The sequence below is a fragment of the Pteropus vampyrus genome, unplaced genomic scaffold (assembly GCF_000151845.1).
Source record: "Pteropus vampyrus isolate Shadow unplaced genomic scaffold, Pvam_2.0 Scaffold64, whole genome shotgun sequence".
NCBI lineage: Eukaryota > Metazoa > Chordata > Mammalia > Chiroptera > Pteropodidae > Pteropus > Pteropus vampyrus.
In genome coordinates, this window is record NW_011888845.1 from 7,164,808 (window position 1) to 7,184,837 (window position 20,030).

General features: G+C 31.2%; 1 protein-coding gene across 2 annotated transcripts in view; it reads left to right on the forward strand.

The window, feature by feature from the left end:
• The window catches only part of KHDRBS2 (KH RNA binding domain containing, signal transduction associated 2), a 511,685-nt gene that overhangs the window by 438,170 nt on the left and 53,485 nt on the right, over window positions 1–20,030 (forward strand). For both annotated transcript variants that reach the window (XR_002780626.1, XM_011361193.1), the window contains exon 7: window positions 12,850–12,932. Coding sequence is in view for 1 of the 2 variants with exons in the window: in XM_011361193.1 (XP_011359495.1) it covers window positions 12,850–12,932 (83 nt within the window). In the remaining variant the exon portion in view is untranslated. The remainder of the gene's footprint in view (window positions 1–12,849; window positions 12,933–20,030) is intronic.

Below are 20,030 nucleotides of genomic sequence, written 5' to 3' on the forward strand. Positions count from 1 at the left end.
AACTATATTCTAGTTGTTCCAAATGTTATGTAGAGACATCAAAGATATAAAAAAGATACAGATACAGATCAAACTTCTGTATCTAATATCTAATATCTAGGATGAAAAAGAAACCATACTGGATTAATAGTAAATAAGACATTGAAGAAAAGTCTAGGGAACTTGAAGACTAGTGAACTATGTACAATGAAGCACAGAGAGGAAAAAAAGTAAATAGAGCACCAGTGAGCTGTGGGAAAATTTCAAGAAGCCAAATATAAAGAAGTAGAAAAAAGAAAGGACAAAAAACCATTTGAAAAGGGTTTTAGCTAAAATTTCTCAGCTTTCATGAAAACTATTTAAGCCCACACACATCTAAGACATGCAATGCATTCTAAGCACACAAAACATAAAGAAAACTATTCTGAGGTGTATCATAATCAAACTGATCAAACCAGCAATAAAGAGAAAATCTTAAACACAGCCAGAGAAAAAGGACACATAATATGCAGGTGTACAAAAGTAAAGGTAATAGCAGATTTCTCCTAAGAAATGGTGCATGCAAAAAGACAGCGGAGCAACTTTTAAAGTACTGAATGAACATAAAGTGAAAAAAATCTTTAAGCTTAGAATTCTATACCCAGAAAAAAATCTTTCAAAAATAAAGATGAAATAAATACTTTCAGACATGTAAAAGCTGAAATAACTCATTAGCAACAGACACAAACTATGAAATATATTTAAAGTAGTTCATTAGGCAGAAGTAAAAGGGTTATACTAGATGAAAATCTGGATATCCACAAAGGAATGAACAGGACTAGGAATGGTAACTATGTGAGTAAATGTATAAGATTTATTTCTTAGCACTTGTGTCATTTAAAAAAATAATTGACTAAGAGATATATAAAAGTAAATTGTATGACAACAATAGCATAACAATGCAGAAGAAACTAGAAGTAGACTAATGTAAGATTCTTATACAACAAATGAGTAGTATAATATCGCATGAAGGTAGACTGTGATAACTTAAAGATTTATACTACAAATTATAAAGCCACCAGCAAAATAATAAAACGAAGAGAACAAAGGAGATGAAATTGAATGATAAAAATATTGAATTAATTCAAAATAAGTCAGAAAAGAAGAACAAAGAACAAATGGGAGAAGTTGAAAATAAATAACAAAATGATAGTTTTAAACCTACCATGTCAATAATCACACAAAATGTAAATAGTTCTAAATACCCCCAATTAAGAGACAGAGATTGTCACATTGAATAATTTTTAAAAGACCCAGCTTTATGTAGCCTATAAAAATGTAAATATATATATATACATATATATGTATATATATATATATTTGTGTATATATATATATATATAATTCTAACAATGATCAAAAGAAAGTTGATGGGAAATATGTAAAAACTGGAACCGCATATATTACTAGTTGGAATTTAAAATTCTGCATCCATGTTGGAAGACAGTTTGACTTCCATAAAATACTAAACATAGCACTTCCAATTCTTGAAATATGTCCAAGAGAAATGAAAACATATTCATGCACACATAAAAAAATGTACCCAGATACCCAATGCAACATTATTCATAAAAACCAAGAAGTACTAATAACCTAAATACTCATCACTTGATAAATACCTAAACAAAATGTAGTATATACATACCACACAGTATTATTTGACAATAAAAAGGAATGAGGTATCAATACATGCTACAACATAGATGATACTCAAAAACAGTATGGTAGGTGAAAGAAGTCGTGTAGATAGCTTCTAGCTTCTCAACTAGATTTAACAGAATTCTAGCTCCCTTTTTACTCCTCCCCATCTATTATAGCTACCTATGGCTGCTGTAACAAACTACATTATGGTGGAAACAACAGAACTTTATTCTCTCAAGTTCTAGAGGCCAGAAGTCTAAAATCAAGATGTCAGCGAGGTTACATTCCCTTTAGAGGCTTTGTGATAGAATCTTTCCTTGCTTCTTCCACATTCTAGTGGCCATTAGCATTCCTTGCTTTGTGATTGCATCACTCTAGTGTCTGCCTCCATGGTCACATCACCTTCTGTATGCGTGTGTGTGTGCATGCGTGCGTGTGTGTGTGCACGCGTGTGTGTGTGTGTGTGTGTGTGTGTAATATTCTTCTGCCTCTCTCTATTAAAGACACTTGTGATGGTATATAGAGCCCATCTAGACAATAGAGTATAATCTCTTCATTTCAAAATACTTAATTTAATTACATCTGCAAAAATCCTTTTTCTATATAAAGTAACATTACAGATCCCTGGCATTAAAATATGGACATATGGAGCTATTATCAGTTTACGCCACCATTTTACAACACACATTATTTGTAGAGGTGAGTAATAGAGTTGAAGCCTTTTCTGTATGTCTGCCATATTCCCAAACTCCCTCCCATCTCCACACTTTCTTCTCTTTTTATATAGCTTTGGGAAGAAAATAAAAGTCTCAACACTACACACATAGAGCAAAAGATCCACAATTGATTTAGCAGAACCATTATGGACTAACTCAATGCAGTTGACAATAAGTTTCAAATTTTTCTCTGCTTAAAGAAAGAAGTTTATCTCTATTATACTGGACAGTTACTTTTACCTTCTGAGAAGTACTTATATAGTATGGAGAGTAGTAGCCCAAGGTGGTGATTCTTTTTCTTTCTTTTTTATGAGTAAATATGTTTTATTTATTCTATTTTTTTTATTAAATTTATTGGGGTGATATTGTTTATTAAAATTATATTGGTTTCGAGTACACAATTTAATAATACGTCATATGTATATTGCATTGTGTTCATTACTCACAGTTAAATTTCCTTCAGTCACCAAATATTTGACCCTTTTAACCTTTATCTACCCCTGACCCTCCCCTCTTTCCCTCTGGTAACCACTAAACTGTTATTCCTGTCCATGAGTCTCTGTTTGTCTTATTCATTTGTTGCTTTGAGTTTTATATCCCACATGCACATGAAATTATATGATTCTCAACTTTTTCTGTCTGACTTATTTCTCTTAGCGTGATAATCTCAAGATCCATCTACGTTATCACAAATGGCAATATTTCATTTTTTCTTATGGCTGAGTACTATTCCATTGTTTATATGTACCTTATCTTCTTTATCCAGTCATCTATCAAAGGACACTTCGGTTGTTTCCATGTCTTGGCCACTGTGAGTAATGCTGCAATGAACATCAGGGTGCATATATTTTTTACAGATAAATGTTTTCAAATTTTTTGGATACTCAGAAAAGGGATTGCTGGGTCATATGGTAATTCTATTTTTGCTTTTTGACAAACCTCCATACTATGTTTTTCATAGTGGCTGCACTGATTTATATTCCCACCAGCAATGTAGAAGGGTTCCTTTTTTTCCCACAACCTCTCCAACACTAGTTATAACATGACCTGTTGATGATAACCATTCTAACAGGTGTGAGATAGTATCTCATTGTAGTTTTGATTTGCATTTCCCTAACACCTAGTGAAGTTGAGCATCTTTGTGTATGTCTGTTAGCCATTTGTATGTCTTTATGGGAGAACTGTTTGTTCAGGTCCGCTCCTCATTTTTTAATTGGATTTTTTTTATTGTTGAATTGTATGAGTTCTTTGTATGTTTGGATATTAGCCCTTTATTGGAGATGTTGTTTGCAAATATCTTCTCCCATTCAGTTGGTTGCCTCTTTGACTTGTTGATGGTTTCTTTTGCTATGCAGAAGCTTTTTAGTTTGATAAAGTACCATTCATTTATTTTTGCTTTTACTTCCCTTGCCTTTGAGGTCAAATGCATAAAATCCTCTCTAAATCCAATATCCATGAATTTAGTACCTGTGTTTTATTCTATGCAATTTATTGTTTCAGGTCTTATATTTAGGTCTTTGATCCATTTGGAGTTCTCTTCGATGTATGGTAATAGATAGCAGTCTAGTTCTGTTCTTCTGCATGTGACTTTTCAATTTTCCCAGTGCCATTTATTGAAGAGGCTTTCCTTTCCCCATTGTATGTTTTTGACTCCTTTGTCAAAAATTATTTTTAAAAAAATGCAGGCCCTGACCAAGAGTAGGGAGAGTAGATTAAAAAGTAGAATATTAAAAATCAGAACTAAACTTAATTCAGCAGTCGAACTTTTCTTATTCAGTATCAAAATAAATACTTTATTTTTAGTAATTTACTTAAGTAGGATATTTACATTTTGTCTGTGAAAATAAGCACTGCTTGAAACACAAAACATTCTAGAAAAATAAAATTGGTAAGCTGTCATGACTAAGAACGGGATTAAATTTTATTTTTATTTATTTTTATTAAATTTATTGGGGTGACATGAGTTAATAATATATAGGTTTCAAGTGTGCAATTCAATAATACAACATATATAAATTCCCTTGTGTGTCGATTTCTCTCATATGTGGGATATAAAACTGAAAGCAACAAACTAACAAGACAAACTCATAGACACAGACAGCAGTTAGTGGTTATTAGACGGTAAGGATCATGTTTTAAAACACAATGTAAGTTTTTCATTTGTAAGTACCAACAAGTTAAAGATGAATAGAAGGGCATTATCATATCTTAATATATTTCTAATCATAGGAATCACAAAAAGTTTAATAAATGCTTCCCTCTTAGGAAAATAAGAGAATTTGTATGATATGTGGTACCATGTAACAAAAAAATCACCATAAACATGAAAATTACCTAATCAATTTATGTAAAATTATTTATTTTTGAAACTCATTTGTCTGATACATAATTTATTAGAAAGTAATAGTTGTGTAAAACAAAAATATCAAAATTGCTTTATTTATAAATGTAAATAATAGGTTCTTAAATTGTTTTCTAATTGAAAAATGTTACTGAAGATAAAAACTCAAGGACCTTGGGGAAAGAAATATCAAAAAATATTAAGTAGATACATCATGCCATTATACTCTTGTTTTACAAGCTATAAAATCCCTGTTTCAACAACCCAAATCATATTACCAAGAAGTGTGGCAGGAATCATTATAAGATGTTGAATTTTTGCATTATGTTTTTTTTTTTTCTAATTTATCCCCTGCCATATATAGGTTGAGTTAGATCATTTGAATCATATCAACTACGATGATGTTAACAACTTCTAGACTTTGGTTTCATATGGCCTAAAAAAGCAGCATAAATATAAAATACACAGCGGCAACCTCAAGGCACTATATAGATTACTGGAGGTAAAAAGATCTTTAAAATAAAACCTCTCCCTCTGTGAGGCCAGCCCACTGGATTCCTGTGATTAGCAATATATTAAGATATGATAATGCCCTTCTATTCATCTTTAACCTTTTGGTACTTACAAGTGAGAAATATGAATTATCTTCTAAAACTTGACCTTGTTCTTAGTCATGACAGGATATACCAATTTTAACTGTCTTTTTTTCTGTTGAGTGTGTTAGAAGGCCTTAGAGACTTATATGACTGTTTTTAAAGTTCTATTATGAAGTAGTAATGATGCCTACAATGTGAAGTACATAAAGTATTAACACAGTTAAAATGGATCCATTGGCAAACTAGCACTCATTAGTACATTATTGTAAACTTCCAGTTTCATTAGTCATAGTTCTGATCATTAACTAGATTGAATATATTGTTCTCTGAATTCTAAAGTAGTAAAAGGCACTTACAAAAACAAGGGTGGGAGAACTGTACTGACAAATGAATCTTTTCAAAAAAACACAAAGTTAACTACCTTTCTTGGCATACTAGGGAAAAATAACTAAAATATTACAGGAGATCTAATTTGAATTATGTCCTAGAAGCATTCTGTAAATAACTACTGCTTTCCTATGTCGTCACCAATACAAAGTTTGATTATTTTTCTTAATCTAGAGTTCATGATATATCTTGCTTTATTATATAATTGTTTTAACAGAAAATTAACACCAGTGTTTATGATCAAAAATCACCTACTTGGAAACTTAAACTACATTAAATAATATTGATCACCAAAAATATAATTAGATAAGCTTTAAAACTTGTAAAACTTTGGAAATTTATTTACAGTAGAAGAAAGCACATTTGAAATTATTTTGGTAGAAAATGTTAATATTCTGCAGGAACCAGGGAACCTCACTAAAATATATATATTTATGTTTTAGGAGATAATATATCACAATTGACAATGTTTATTGCTACTGACAGAAAAGGGTTGCTGGCTGGCACAACTCATGGGTAAAACAGTATAGAAAACTAGGAGACAAAAGGAATGCAGAATAAAAGAGAAAGCACACTGAATGTTGCTGAAGAGATAAAATTAAAGGCGCATATTATCATCTGCTGATCCAATTTAATAAGCCATCCTTTCTTCCTCCATACTGTAAATCACTGTAAAAGGACTCCTAGATTTCACATGTTTTGCTTCTCTCTTATTGGCAGAAGCAATCTGCCATGGACCCTGAATGAATGACCCTGCACTTTCCAGCTGGGTATGCCAATAATACAGGGCCTTGATGCTCTTTACTCCTATTTCTCAAGACTGTGCTTTTAGTAAGAAACGCTGCTAAAAGTATAAGGTAACATCTCCCCCCAAATAAAGAGTAGGTTTGCTTCCCTTTGTTTTAAGATTCCCTAAGCTATCTCTTCTTCCCCTGTAATGCAACCCAATGAGTGCAAAGACATCTGAGTTGGCCCCACCTGCACTATCTCTTGTGGAATGTGGGACACATGGAGAACTAGCACAAACGAATATGAAGCTCTGGCTATTGCTTCACTGTGCAGTCCCTTGTCTCTGACCCAAGAGTCTTGTTTTCTGCCGGCATCCATGAAACAGTAACAGGCTAGCTTGTTAACTTATAAGTAGATTAAAATCTCAGACCCTGCAGAGTTCTTGACAGTTAAAAGTAGAACACTGCTTTTAAGAAATAATAAAATAAGAAATAATAGATAATAAAAAATTACTAACCCAAAATATTTTAAAATTATTTCCCCATGTCTGTTTTAACTGCTAAAATCTCAAACCTTTTTAATAAAAACTTATATATTCAAAATAATTTTAAAATAGTTATGAGAATTATATTTTGTCATTAATGATATTAAACCTTTAGTAAAACAACTAGAGATTAAACACTAGACAATTTAAAAGACTGGATTTGAATTCTGCCCAGGCGACTTGCTGATAGGCTATGGCCTTATGCAATTACTTTTGTCCCAGCCTGTAAAATGGATATAAAGATAGAGAACATTCCTCATGGGGTTGATTTAGGTTGTTAATGAAATACTGTGTGTATAAGCACTTCACATACTGTCAAGTAGTTACCTCCTAATACATTCTTATTATATACGAAACCAAATGTTGTTCAGTTGAATGGAATGTTATTAATTTCATCTTTAATTGTATATAATCTTCATATGTACCTGCTAAGGTTTGTTATTTGATTTTACTGGAATGCTTTAAAAGTTAGATTTAGCCTCCCTCAAGATTAATTTTGCAGTGTAGAGTATGTATATGCACGGCTGTCAGAGATGGTCTCGTAGTTACTTGGGAATTTATAATTTCCAAAGAGTTAGATCTCAGAAATATAGTTTTCAGCTTTCACATTGAGTTTATATTTACATGAGGAATTTGTTTAATAGCTACAATCCACCTAGGAGATAAAGATGTAATAGAATACCTTTCCCCTTATTAAGGACTTATTCATCTATTTCCATAGAAAACTTTCAGAAAATTGAAGTATCACCTCATCGAAGAGCTAGACATAGGCGTAGTGGTTCCTCACTGACTGTATGGAATCCTCATGCCATAAGATAGTTTTGAACAGATAATGACTTCCCACAGTGAGTGAGTGAGCTGACTTACTGCACCAGTAACAAAAGCTACATATTGAGAGGTATCCATTGCCATGTTGATCCAAACCAGCCAGCAGTCAGTAATAGGCACCATTCTTTCAGTGGGAAAAAGAGATGGGAAGATACTATTAAAATCTGTTCTATTTTATAAGAAGTTCATCTATTCAACATCAAGCAGAAAATGTATGATAAAAATGTATGAAGATATTCACATAAAAATAAAACTGTAAAGAAGTTTTAAAGAAGTTTAAAGAAAAGAAACATAAGAAAGTATAAATAATTCAGATACTTATCTGAAGCATTGATCATTTTTATCCTAAGGGAATAGTGTCTATTAAAACATTAGTATTCTGTGTTTAATTTTTGTTTTAATAATATTTCATGATATGTTTTAAAATCTGAACTATTACAATGAAGTGCTTTCATAGTAACAAGAGATTATCTATAAAGTGGACATGCTATGTATTTTGTAGTTTAACTCAAAAGAAAGGAACGTATGTTTATAAGAATTAACCACACTTCATAAAGAAAGCTAAATGTCATGTTCCTATCTGACCTGTTAATTATATTCAATAACATTAAAGGGCAGAATTTGCAAATTGCTTCTGTGCCTAGTATTTTAATGTTTGGTGACAAATTTATGATCTCGACCCTCATAATTAAATTACTTAATTCTAGAATATTTTATGGTTCTCGATTGCATGCAGCTTGACTTTATTTTTTTCTATAATTGTTTTAGAAAATTCCACATTATTTCCTTTTTATTTTAATATCTGCTGACCTTCTACAGAAAATAAAACCCCAAAATGAGAATAATAATCAAATGCTAACTCTGTCATCAAGGCCTGTGGAATTTAAAAGTCTTCAAAGAAAGTGTGGGTAATATAACAGAGTCTGGATGACATTTCATACCATTTAAATTTTCAAAAGAGTTTCTTCTAGAAGCTACAGTAGCTTACTAGCATCCCAAGACATTTTTGTTTCTCTTTAGCTAACAAAAACATGTCATTTTATAGTTTCTAATATATTAGGTTTAACTACAGTTCAAAAGTATATACTATATATATATAGTATGTATAATATATGTCATATATATATATGTACACACTACAAAAATAGCAATTTCATATGGTCCAACTTAACTTTTTAAAATAAGAAAATTGAATACGGTAATTATTAGCCAAACTGTCAATAACATAATATAATATTTGGAAGCAAGTATTTTCTAAAATATGTGAGGAGAGATGTTCTAAACTCTTTTACAAGAAACCTTCAAAAACTCTATAAGTGAATGTTAATTAGAAAAGCTCTATTTCTAGAGGAAATTTAATATATATTCTGTTTATGTTTCTTTCCCATTTTGTCAGCATTTTTTTATTTAGTGTCAACGGGTAGTATACACACAGATATACTCACAGGTCACTGTTAAGAAATACATTGGCATGGGGATTTTACAACAGACCCTTCAAAAGATAATGTCTATTTTTATAAGTTCAAGACTGATTTTCTTTGTATTACAGGATCTTCTTGTAGAAAACATCATTATATTTACTACAGTTGATGTTTGTGCCTTCATTTCCTAATGATATAAAGACCAATTAAAGAACGGAAGTGGGGCTTATAATGCAATGCTCATGTAAAGTATGATGTAGCCTAAGTTGCTCTTCTCAGGAAACACTCTGAACAATGGTTGTTATTTCAATTGTCATCTATAGGTTGATGACTTCCAGAGTGACAGCTCTAGCCCAGACTATGTGAGCTTCAGATTTCTTCTATCCAGTTGCCTGAAACCATTTCTCCATGACATCAAAGTTATCTGTTGCTATTATAACTGCCTGCCAGAGGAACCCTTAATCCGATGGAAGAAAACACCATTAGCCAAAATCCTTTATAAGTTTACATACACGATACTGAGAGTTCAGTGAAAAATTATAAGGCATGCTAAAAACAATATCAAATCAACAAAAAGCAAGAGAAAAGATAAAGATACAAATGATTCAGATGTTATAGTTATCATCCAAAGGTTTTATAGTGACTATAATTAACATGCTCAAGAAAGTAGAGGGAAAAATGGAGCTTAGTCCCAAAAGACTTGGACTTTTTTTAAAGAGTCAAATGAAATTTATAAAATGCATTCTATATATTGTTATTCCACTGCTTGAAACCTTTCCATGGTTCCTTTGTTATAGGATACTGATCAACTTCTTACCATGGCAGAGGAAGCACTTCAGTCCTGACTCCTACTTATTTAGCCTAGCTGCCTACCCTTTCTTAAGCATTCTGTGCTTTAGTTAGATCCAACTGCTAGCAAGTCACCAAACACAATGTTTTCTTTCATGTTGCAATGCATTCACACTTGATGCTCTTAGAAATTGGAGTGCTCTCATACTACCTGCTTGTCCACTTAGAAAATATATATTTATGTATAAATCACCATCTCCAATGAGGCCCTCCCTGAGAAGTTCTCCTTAAAATTCTCAGACATATTTAGGCATTCCTTTCAGTGTTCTCATAGTACCTATTGCATACTCCATTGAAACACTTTCCATTGATATTTCAATTTTTTATATCTCTGTTGGTCTCCTCTAGTAGACCAAGAGTGGTGATATGCTAGAGCTGACATGCTGGCTCACAAGAGAGATCCCTTGTAATAATTTTGTGAATTGCTTGTTAAACACAACTATTATTAAAAATTAAGTTATATATACTTAAAATTAAATAAATTACATTAAAGACATAGTTAACATTTAAAAAGGCATTATTATCTAATTATTTATTATAATCTATCCTCTGAGCTTTTTATGTCTATTGTATCTGCATGGTGGAAGTAATATATAATGGTGTGCTACTATTTATCTCTTTCCAAATCTGTGTTTAAAGCCATCATGTTGACAACTTGAAATTAGCCATGGCGAGAGTACTTATGCCACAGATATTGTCAAACCTAAAAAGCCAGGACTTAATCTTTTGTTAGATTGTTTATGTAGACTGAAGAAAATGATGGAGAAAACACCAATAATGCAGATTTAAAGTGTATTATGTCTATAGCCATTACATTTTGCATAGAACACAAAATTGAGGAAATATTCTTCTAGTATGTGAAAACCATTGTCCAATTCAGAACAAAGTTGTTCACATCACGAACAAATGAGTAAAGTTCTGACATATATATTTGAGATTTCCTTTTAATTTTACTTGCCAACATAAACGAAAATTTCAAGGATTTCTACATATTCTGTGGATTTTCTGTGTAAGACTTAAAAGAAATAAAAGTGTAAGTGAAGACAGAAAATAAAAGTCTTCCACAGAGCAATTAGTAAAGCTATCATTCATAAACAGAGGCAATACGACTATATAACCATCATATGAAATATTTCTATTTTAGTGGTGATTGATTTGAGTCAATCGATATCTATACTGGATGAGAACAGTCTCCTTTGTACTAATGTAACAATTCAATAGATATTTATTGAGCAGATACTCTCTGGAATACCCTGTGCTAAGCACCGTAAAAAAAAAAAAAAATGATTATGATATAGTTCCTGCTATGTAGGAACTTAAATTCTCTAAAAAGAGAGAAAATTGTAAGAAAAATACAGTACACATTTAGATATTTTAAGTACCAGTGAGGAAAAAAATAATAATAATAACAACAAAAAAACACAAGCCATTGGAATTCAGAGAGTAGAGAGTTGCCATACACTTGGAAAGAGCAGGAAAAACTTCCTGAAGATCATGTGCTATAAAATGGCCTTTAAATCAGTAGTATTTCAACAGATGAAAACTATCCCATACTACAGAGCAAAAATATAATGAGCTGGAAACCATGAATGAAAAAATTAAAGAAATGGAAGTTATACTCAGAAAACCACATATATAAATATTCTGTAAAAAGAAAACCAGATAGAAAAATAATAAAGAAATAATATTTTAAAAACTTTTTTAAATTGATGAAAAATATTACTCTTCAGATTAAATGATCTCAGGAATCTTAGTTGAGATTAATGTGGTAACTTTCACATCTACACATTTCTGTTTACATTTCTAAACAAGATAGATTTATAAGCCTCCAGACTAAAATGAAGTTATGAATTGGCGGGATGGTATAGAAGTACATTCCAGGGGAAAAAAACACACCAGCAAATGTCCAGAAGCAGAAAAACTAACGATTTTTCAGAAGTAGGTAGTAATCAAGATGAATGAAGAGAGTTTAAAGTAAAGCCAATGACCACAAAGGGAACTAAAACTAAATCATTCACAGAGTGATGGATAACTAAAATTTTTAATTGCTAGGTTGCTTGCACATTCTGCAATGACAAATCTACATTAGCATTATTAGTGTTAATATAGTCAGGTAATCAAACTCATCATACAACATTATTTTACTTATGAGATTTAAAAACCATAGAATGCACAACAAAATAAATGGTCTTTATTTTGCTTATTTATCTTTCTTTCTTCCTTTTTTTCTTTCCTTCTTTCCTTCCTCCCTCCCTTCCTTTCTTTCTCTTCTATTTTTTTTGTTCGTTTAGCAATAATGACTAAATATTTTTTACAGAAAGTTAATTACAATTTAAAGATCCTGAATTTCATAGTGTCAGTCTTAATTATAGTTACAATTAAGGGAAGAATAAACTCCCATGGGGTTGTAATAAATATGTTAGTGCCACCATTGGGTTATCACATTTGTTTTTATCTACCCATAATATTTTCAAAAGAAAAATTTATTTTTAATTTCTAAAATCATCTTCATTAGTATTAACCAAAACTTTAAATACATCCTAGCATAGGTATTAATACTTCAGTGATGTACTGAATTTAATTATTCAACATTAATATCCAATCCATGAAATATTATTCAAAGTCATGTGGAAATTATTCATCTAGTAAACTCTGATGCAGAGTAACTAACCAAACCTAAAATCTAAATCAATCTCATATAAAATCTCAATTAAGGAAAAACATGTCACAATTAATCCAATTGATTGCTAATAGGTCTTTCCACCATTTTCTGCTTCAGGGGTATGATGATGGCTACGGGGGTGAATATGATGACCAGACTTATGAGACATATGATAACAGCTATGCTACACAAACACAAAGGTAAGGCGTTTACTGTCTAAAGCATCCTTCCCAGGATTATTTTTAATCCTGCTATTTTATTTCTTGTATCTGAATATCAGTTATATTATGTGAGAGTTTCTAGTCATGTTTTTTTCTCCATTGTCTTTCTGAATCAAGCTGTTTCCTCTGAGAGGTAAAAGATGATAATCTTGCAATTGTTAATAATGAAATAGTGTGTTATTTTAAGACTAGATGATTATCATAACCAATCAACTTATTAACAAGTGTGTATTTAATGAAATACTGTTATTTTTAGAAATTATTTTAGTGACTTCATAATTAAGACAATGAAATCAAGTTACTTGTTCAATGTAACTTTTTTCTCTAAAATGTAATTTTCATTTGTAATACAAAAGATAAGGAGATGTTATTGGTGCTCTGAAAACAGGGAAATTAATAAAATATCTTAATGAATCAAGAATTCCTTACCTTTATGATAGATTTCTAAATGATTCGTTGAATATATCTCTTTAGATTGTCTCAAAATTTGTGATGTCAATGAATTTTTGCTTGTTTAAAGTCAAATTTATTTAGGTAGTATTTATATGCCTAAATTTTACCCATTGAGGGTATGGTTGTATAAGTTTGGCAAATGCAAACTATCATGTAACCACCGCCGAAAATAAGATACAGGGCATTTTAATCAGTCCTAGATGTTTCCTCATGGACCTTTACAGACAGCTTAGCAACCCAGGCCTTGGCAACCACGACCTGTTTTTTTGTCAATACAGTTTTGTTTTTTTCCTGGAATGTCATATAATAGAAGCAATACAATATGTGGCCTTTTGAGTCTGGCTTCTTTACTTAACATAATGCATTTGATATTCATGTTGTTATGCATATCAATGTTTCGTTCCTTTTCATTACTGTGAAGTATTTTGTTGTAAGGGTATACCACAGTATCTTCATTTACCAGTTTAAAGACATTTGGGTTGTCTCTATTCTCTTGCAGTTATGAATAAAATTGATATAAAACAAATGAATTTTTAGAAAAATCAGTCTCAAGTTTTTTTCTGGAAAAAACAATTTTTTTACCTAGTTACAAATTTCGTGGAAAAGTCGGAGTTGGTATGAGGTTAATTAAGTGATTCTATTTGTGATTGACAGAAACCAATAGAACTCATTGTCACAAAATCATTATAGAATTGACCATTTTTTGATCAACTATATTGACACCCAAAGAAATTTGAATGATTTAGTAAGTAATATTTAGAGGAGGGAAGGTGACAAAGAAAGAAACAACTTTAGGTCATTATGAGGTGGAGGAAATCTACATGTATTACATAAGTGTGCATTTTTTGTGGCCTGAGGGACAGCATAATGAAAGGGGTTAAGGGAAATTCTATTTAAAGAGAATACTATAGGCAATTAGGAGAAAGATGAGTGTGAGCTGATACCTTTAAAGCTAAGCATAAGATATCATTATGAAAATGACATCTTCAACTTTTAGTAATTGGTGAATTTACAGTAGGTTAAATAGAAAAATCATTATAAACTAAGAGCTTTTACTATAGGTAATATCTTAATTATCCCAATTATGTATTGGAACACAGCACAGTTATTTAAGATTGGGGAAAGTTTAGCATTACATCACAGACACTAAATAGAGCAGTATATGCAACTTGGCTACATACTTAAAACTAATATTTTCAATTAAATTGCTAGTTCATTGTTGTATATTAGTACATAACAATAGTGATAATAAAGTTCTGTAACTTTTTTCAGAAACTTTTTGGTAGAAAGCACAATTACCACACTACGAACAACCAGAATATGAGTAAAATAATTTCTTGTTGAAGCTCTGCAGAGCTACATTTAGCTTGTAAAGATTTTGAAATAGTTTTCTGAAAGTAAGGAACTTTATACATCTTTCTTCTGGTTAAATATAAATAGGCATAACTGATGCCAAGAGACAAAGAAGAAGAAAAAATTGGGAATTAGGATAATTTATATGTGAATATTCTAAAAGTGAGTACTAAAATAATTGCACGTGATTATGTATAAAAAATAATGGCAACATAAAATAATTTTGGAAAATACTTTTGTTTTAACAAAGTATGATTTATATGTAAAAGGACACATTCTATGTGCTTTGTGCTACCTTCTCTTTTCCCTTTACTATCCATTCAATTTTCTATGACTAAATTCTCCCCATTCTTCTAGGTCTAGCTCAAATCTAACTCTTCCAAAAAGTCTTTCCTCAATTCTTTATTTGTGAATAACCTGTATCTGCCCTGAATTCCAGTAACACCATGTCTTCATTTTTATTTGGCAATTTCTGTATCTTATATTGGGATCATTTGTGTACTACTCTCCCTTACCACTCTTACTTCTTGCCCAGAATCCTTGTCTGGTGCACCATCATGTCCTTTACATTATCTAGCATTGAGTCTTTCATAGAATATGTGTGGGTTAGATGATTGTTGAATAATGAATTATCGGCCTAATGTATACCAACAAATAAGAGTCTCATCCCTCAAAGAGAATACAATATTCAGAATTATATGTATCATCTCTACTGACTAAAATTTACATTTCTGAGATATCTTAGTGGTAAATAAAAAAGGATAAAGAAATCAAGTCATGAAATTAGTCAAAATGATACTAATATTCTGTATTATAATTATTATAAAATAATATTTTTTATTACAATAATTATGAAATATGTATTTTGGCCAAAACATAGCTTCAATACTAGTATAGTGTATGGCACACTAGAAGTTCTCAGTAAAGAAGAAATGAAATAAAAATAAATAAAAATAAATGCATTAATAAATAAAATTAACACTATTATTTCAGAAAACTCTGTGTGGAAGTATTCTTAACTTTAATACCAATTTGTAATACAAATGGATAAACACTGAGAAAATTTATTACATAATGTATTAAATCCCCACTTTCAGATTCCTTCTGTTGATCCAGCTATGTCAGCAGAAGTTAAGATTAACAGTTCAGTTAAATGAGCATTTTTTAAATAATTCTGTGTGTCAGAAAGTACACTTACCATATAGTGACAATACTTTTTTTAAATTTTGAAATATATTTTAATATTTGCTCCTAAAAAATTTGTTTGAGGAGCCATTTGCAAGCCGTATGTATATTTAAATAAATATAAGTGAAAGAACTACTATAAGATAATCAAGTATTAGAAATTAGAAGTGAAAGATCATTATCTACAAGAGTCTAGAATTGTTTTTTTTTTTTTCAAGTTGGATTTTAAGTGTGATTTGGATTTATGGAAGGAAATGCAAAGTAAATTTCTAAAGAAATAGTATAAAGATAACTATGTGCATAAAACTTCCTTATTATTTACAAACAATATGAATATTATTTTAACATTGTCATGGTCAAAATCAGAATAAATGCTGACTAAAGATAAAAAAAATAGATTATACTGGTGACTTAGGAGAACTGAGATAAAAAACAAAAAATATTTAGAGAAAATTATCTTTAATTGACTAGTTAGTCAGCACAAGTGAGTACAGAATTTGCGAAAATTATAAAGTAGAATCTGACAGGTGCCAAAATGGAATAATTATATCATTTTCAGTAGAGAGTCTAAGGGAAGTACACAAGATAACAACCCTATAAAGGTTCACTTGAAGTTCAGAAGCTATAACAATTTTAACTAATCCCCACTTGTCTGATAAGGTGTCTTTAGTTCTGGAAAATTTCAAATAGAACAGAAAAGGAACTTCACTAAAGAGTCCTTAAGAGGCAGCCCTACTAAATGACATTAAGTACTGGTCTCCAGCCATCATTTTTTCTTGCTCTGTGTCTATGAGGAGAAAAAGTAAAGAAATAAATGACGAATTTAGTAGGCAAGCTTCAAATTGTACTAGTATTGCAATTGCCAGAGGAACTCAATTACTTGAAGTCTTTGGCTGAAGACAAGTTACATCCTGTGATTAACACCTTTAATTGGACCAAATATTAAATTCTGTTCATATATTGATACCGCATTTTAACATATTAATGTATTCTTCAAAGTCATTAACATTTTCAGAGATCAATCTTCTGAAATTATGTAATTTCATAAGGTTTTACCAACCAATTGCTTTTTCTTAATGCCCAATTTTAAGCAAGAATTTATACTGAGCCAAATAATAGATGTAGAAAAGAGAAACTTTCATTAACAGTACTTAGAAACAAATAGTAATATTGCAAATGAAAGTCAAAAGACCCATTCCAATATTTTATTCTATCAGCAATTTAATTGGGATGCAAAATGTTAAGAATTTATAATTTTTCAGTGTAAATTTTTTAACTACAGGGTGATGTAATAAGCAAAATATCAAAAATGGAAGCCTTTACTTTCCTGAAGCAAAAAGAGAATCCTCTTTTCTGTAAATTAATGAAAGAATTTGCTGATTGCAAAGATATATCTCCTTCTGATATATGAGTCAATAGTTCTCAAAGTTTTCTGGGACGTAGACCCTTTCTGAATACCTGTCTATACATCTGGGTCTACAGTGTAGGGAAAAAATGAGACTCTTAAATTAGGATTATTTAAGGAGAATTTAATAAGGGAACTATTTTCAGTGACAGAGTATAGCGAAACCAGAAGAGACAATGCAGTACCCTGGTGCTTATTTCCCTGGGGCAGGGTGTTTGCCACCAAAACTAGGAATAAAAAGGAGAGAAAGCTGTCAAAGAGGGCTCCTGATAGGAGCTGATTCAGAATGGCAGCCACTTCCATCCCACAAGGAGGAAGCTCCAGGCGGTTATTACGCCGATCACACTCACTTCTCTCCTTCCAGTCTCCTACCATTTGCTCCCCTTGGCTGAACCCGTGAGGAGGCAGCAGGTGAGAGACCCAGTAGATAAGTTGCCATTAGTCATCTCCAGGGTTTAGAGCAATTGGAGAGAAGAGTAGAAGTGGAAAAGATCCAGCACAACATCCAAAAAAGGCAGAATATGCAGTGAAAAAACGGGTTCTTAGACCCCCATGCACAAATTCTTAGCTCCTCAAGTGTCAGAGCCTAAGGGATAGGAACTACTGCTCTGTTGTTCAGAGGCTAGTTGGAAATCATGAGTCATAATAAGTAACGTTAGTTTTGTTCTAGCTGCTATGCTAATTATTTAGGCCACTTTATCTCATTTAATCCTTGCAAAGACATGTGAGGCAGAGAGAAATTGAAGCTTAAAAATATTAAGTAACTTTCTCAAGTTCATTCAAGTAGTAAATGTTGAATTCAAAATCATGTCTGCTGACTCCAGAGACCTCAGACATAAAGACTAACAGATATTGTCTAAAATCTAAATTAATTTATTGTTTCAATTCAGGTTTCTGTCATGTACCTGAACATACCAGGGAGAATATGCATTCAATATAAGAATGTAGCGAATTATTTGCATGCTTTTCAAAAGGCTCTGACCAAAGGATACTTCTAAGCAAGAAAAAAAGGAATGAAATTATTTTATATTAACTATTGTTTTTAGGCTACAATTTTAATATGAGACTAAGAGGCTACAGAAACCCTTCTAGTGAAAACTTAAGTATAAGGCACTGCAGTTACCCTGTAATTTAATAAAAGTTATAATGTTAAGTATATAACAGCTTGTCCTATTCATTTAAGTGGCACAGTATTTGCTGTAAAATGACTCACCCTCATTTCGTAATTCAATTCTTTTATGTCTCAAACACTAGTCAATGATGGCATTGAATTTACAGACAGTTATTGGATTTGAGATTTTTCCCACAGTTATTCTACAAGTTAGCTGCATTTTCATGCCATCTATAGACCTCTGTCTGCATGCATAAATGCTGCATGTGGTATTATTTAAATTGATCTCATCAGAGTGTGACTCAGCTCTCGATACAAACTATTTTTTTATTGTCCTCATCTGTCATATTTATTTTAGGCATCTAGAATAACTGTTATTAGTTTTGGGAAATAAATTGTGTTTTTCATCAAATTATTCATTATGTAGTCATTGTATTTGTTAATTTTTTCTTACTTTAAGGTTAATTTCAATGATAACTAAACTACCTGCTTAAATAATCATTTTTACTTCAAAATTTACCATTAAGGTTATTTTTCTAAGACTCTAATGAGATGTTAGAAAAACCATTTTCCCTAGTCATTTGAATGAAAAGTCTCCCCAAAGAACTTTTAAGGAAGTATCCCAATTAGTAACTGAAACCTGCTTAACCATTTATTAAGAGCAGGACATGTCAGCATGTCAGTCATTTCTCCTCAGCAGATTAGTTTAGAACTAGAAATACCCTTCAACAGGAAAAAGGAAACCTTGGGCAAAATGTGGACCAGATGTTTTATATTCAGAATTGTATTTTATAAAGGTAATACAATTCATATACTATATATTGGATATCATTTTCAGTGGTATCTGGACCAAATATATATATTAAATATTATTATATTGAAATATATGAGTATATTTCAATATATGAATACCGACCTCTGCATGCATAAAATATATGAATAACTATAGAATATACATAGCTATAAATCACTTCTTATCACTTTAGATCAGAGTTTTGTTACATAATGGTTTCAGACACCTAGTTAAAGAAAACAATTTTAGTTTCAGAACTTTTGGACCTGGTATACAAGTATAAGTAATAGTAGACTTGTATTCTATAATATTCAGTATGATTTAGTTATAGAAGATGTGTGAAAGAAGCAAGAGAGATGTGTGAAGGGCTGGGCAGGGAACACTTGACCAATACTAAAGATAATTTCTAATAATAACAGCCACAATACAGACCAGTTGCTATATGCAGGTGCCTATATTAGGTACTTCATAAACATTATCAAATGATGTGGATAGTTTGATACTCATGTTACAAATAAAGGAACTAGGACTCAGAATGTTTACCTTGCTTAAGAGTTTATAGCTTACTAGTAAAAGGTCCAAGCTTTGAACTGATTCCTGTCCAATTCTCGAAACTGGGCTCTTTGTACTAATACCATATTGCTTCCCCAATACTTTACTTCATTTTTTTAATACTTCAGCTTAAAAGGAAACTCATAAACTGAAGGAATATCTCCTTCTCTGTAACCTCCATTTATATACATTGATCACTAATCAGCTTTGTGAAGCTACAAATAA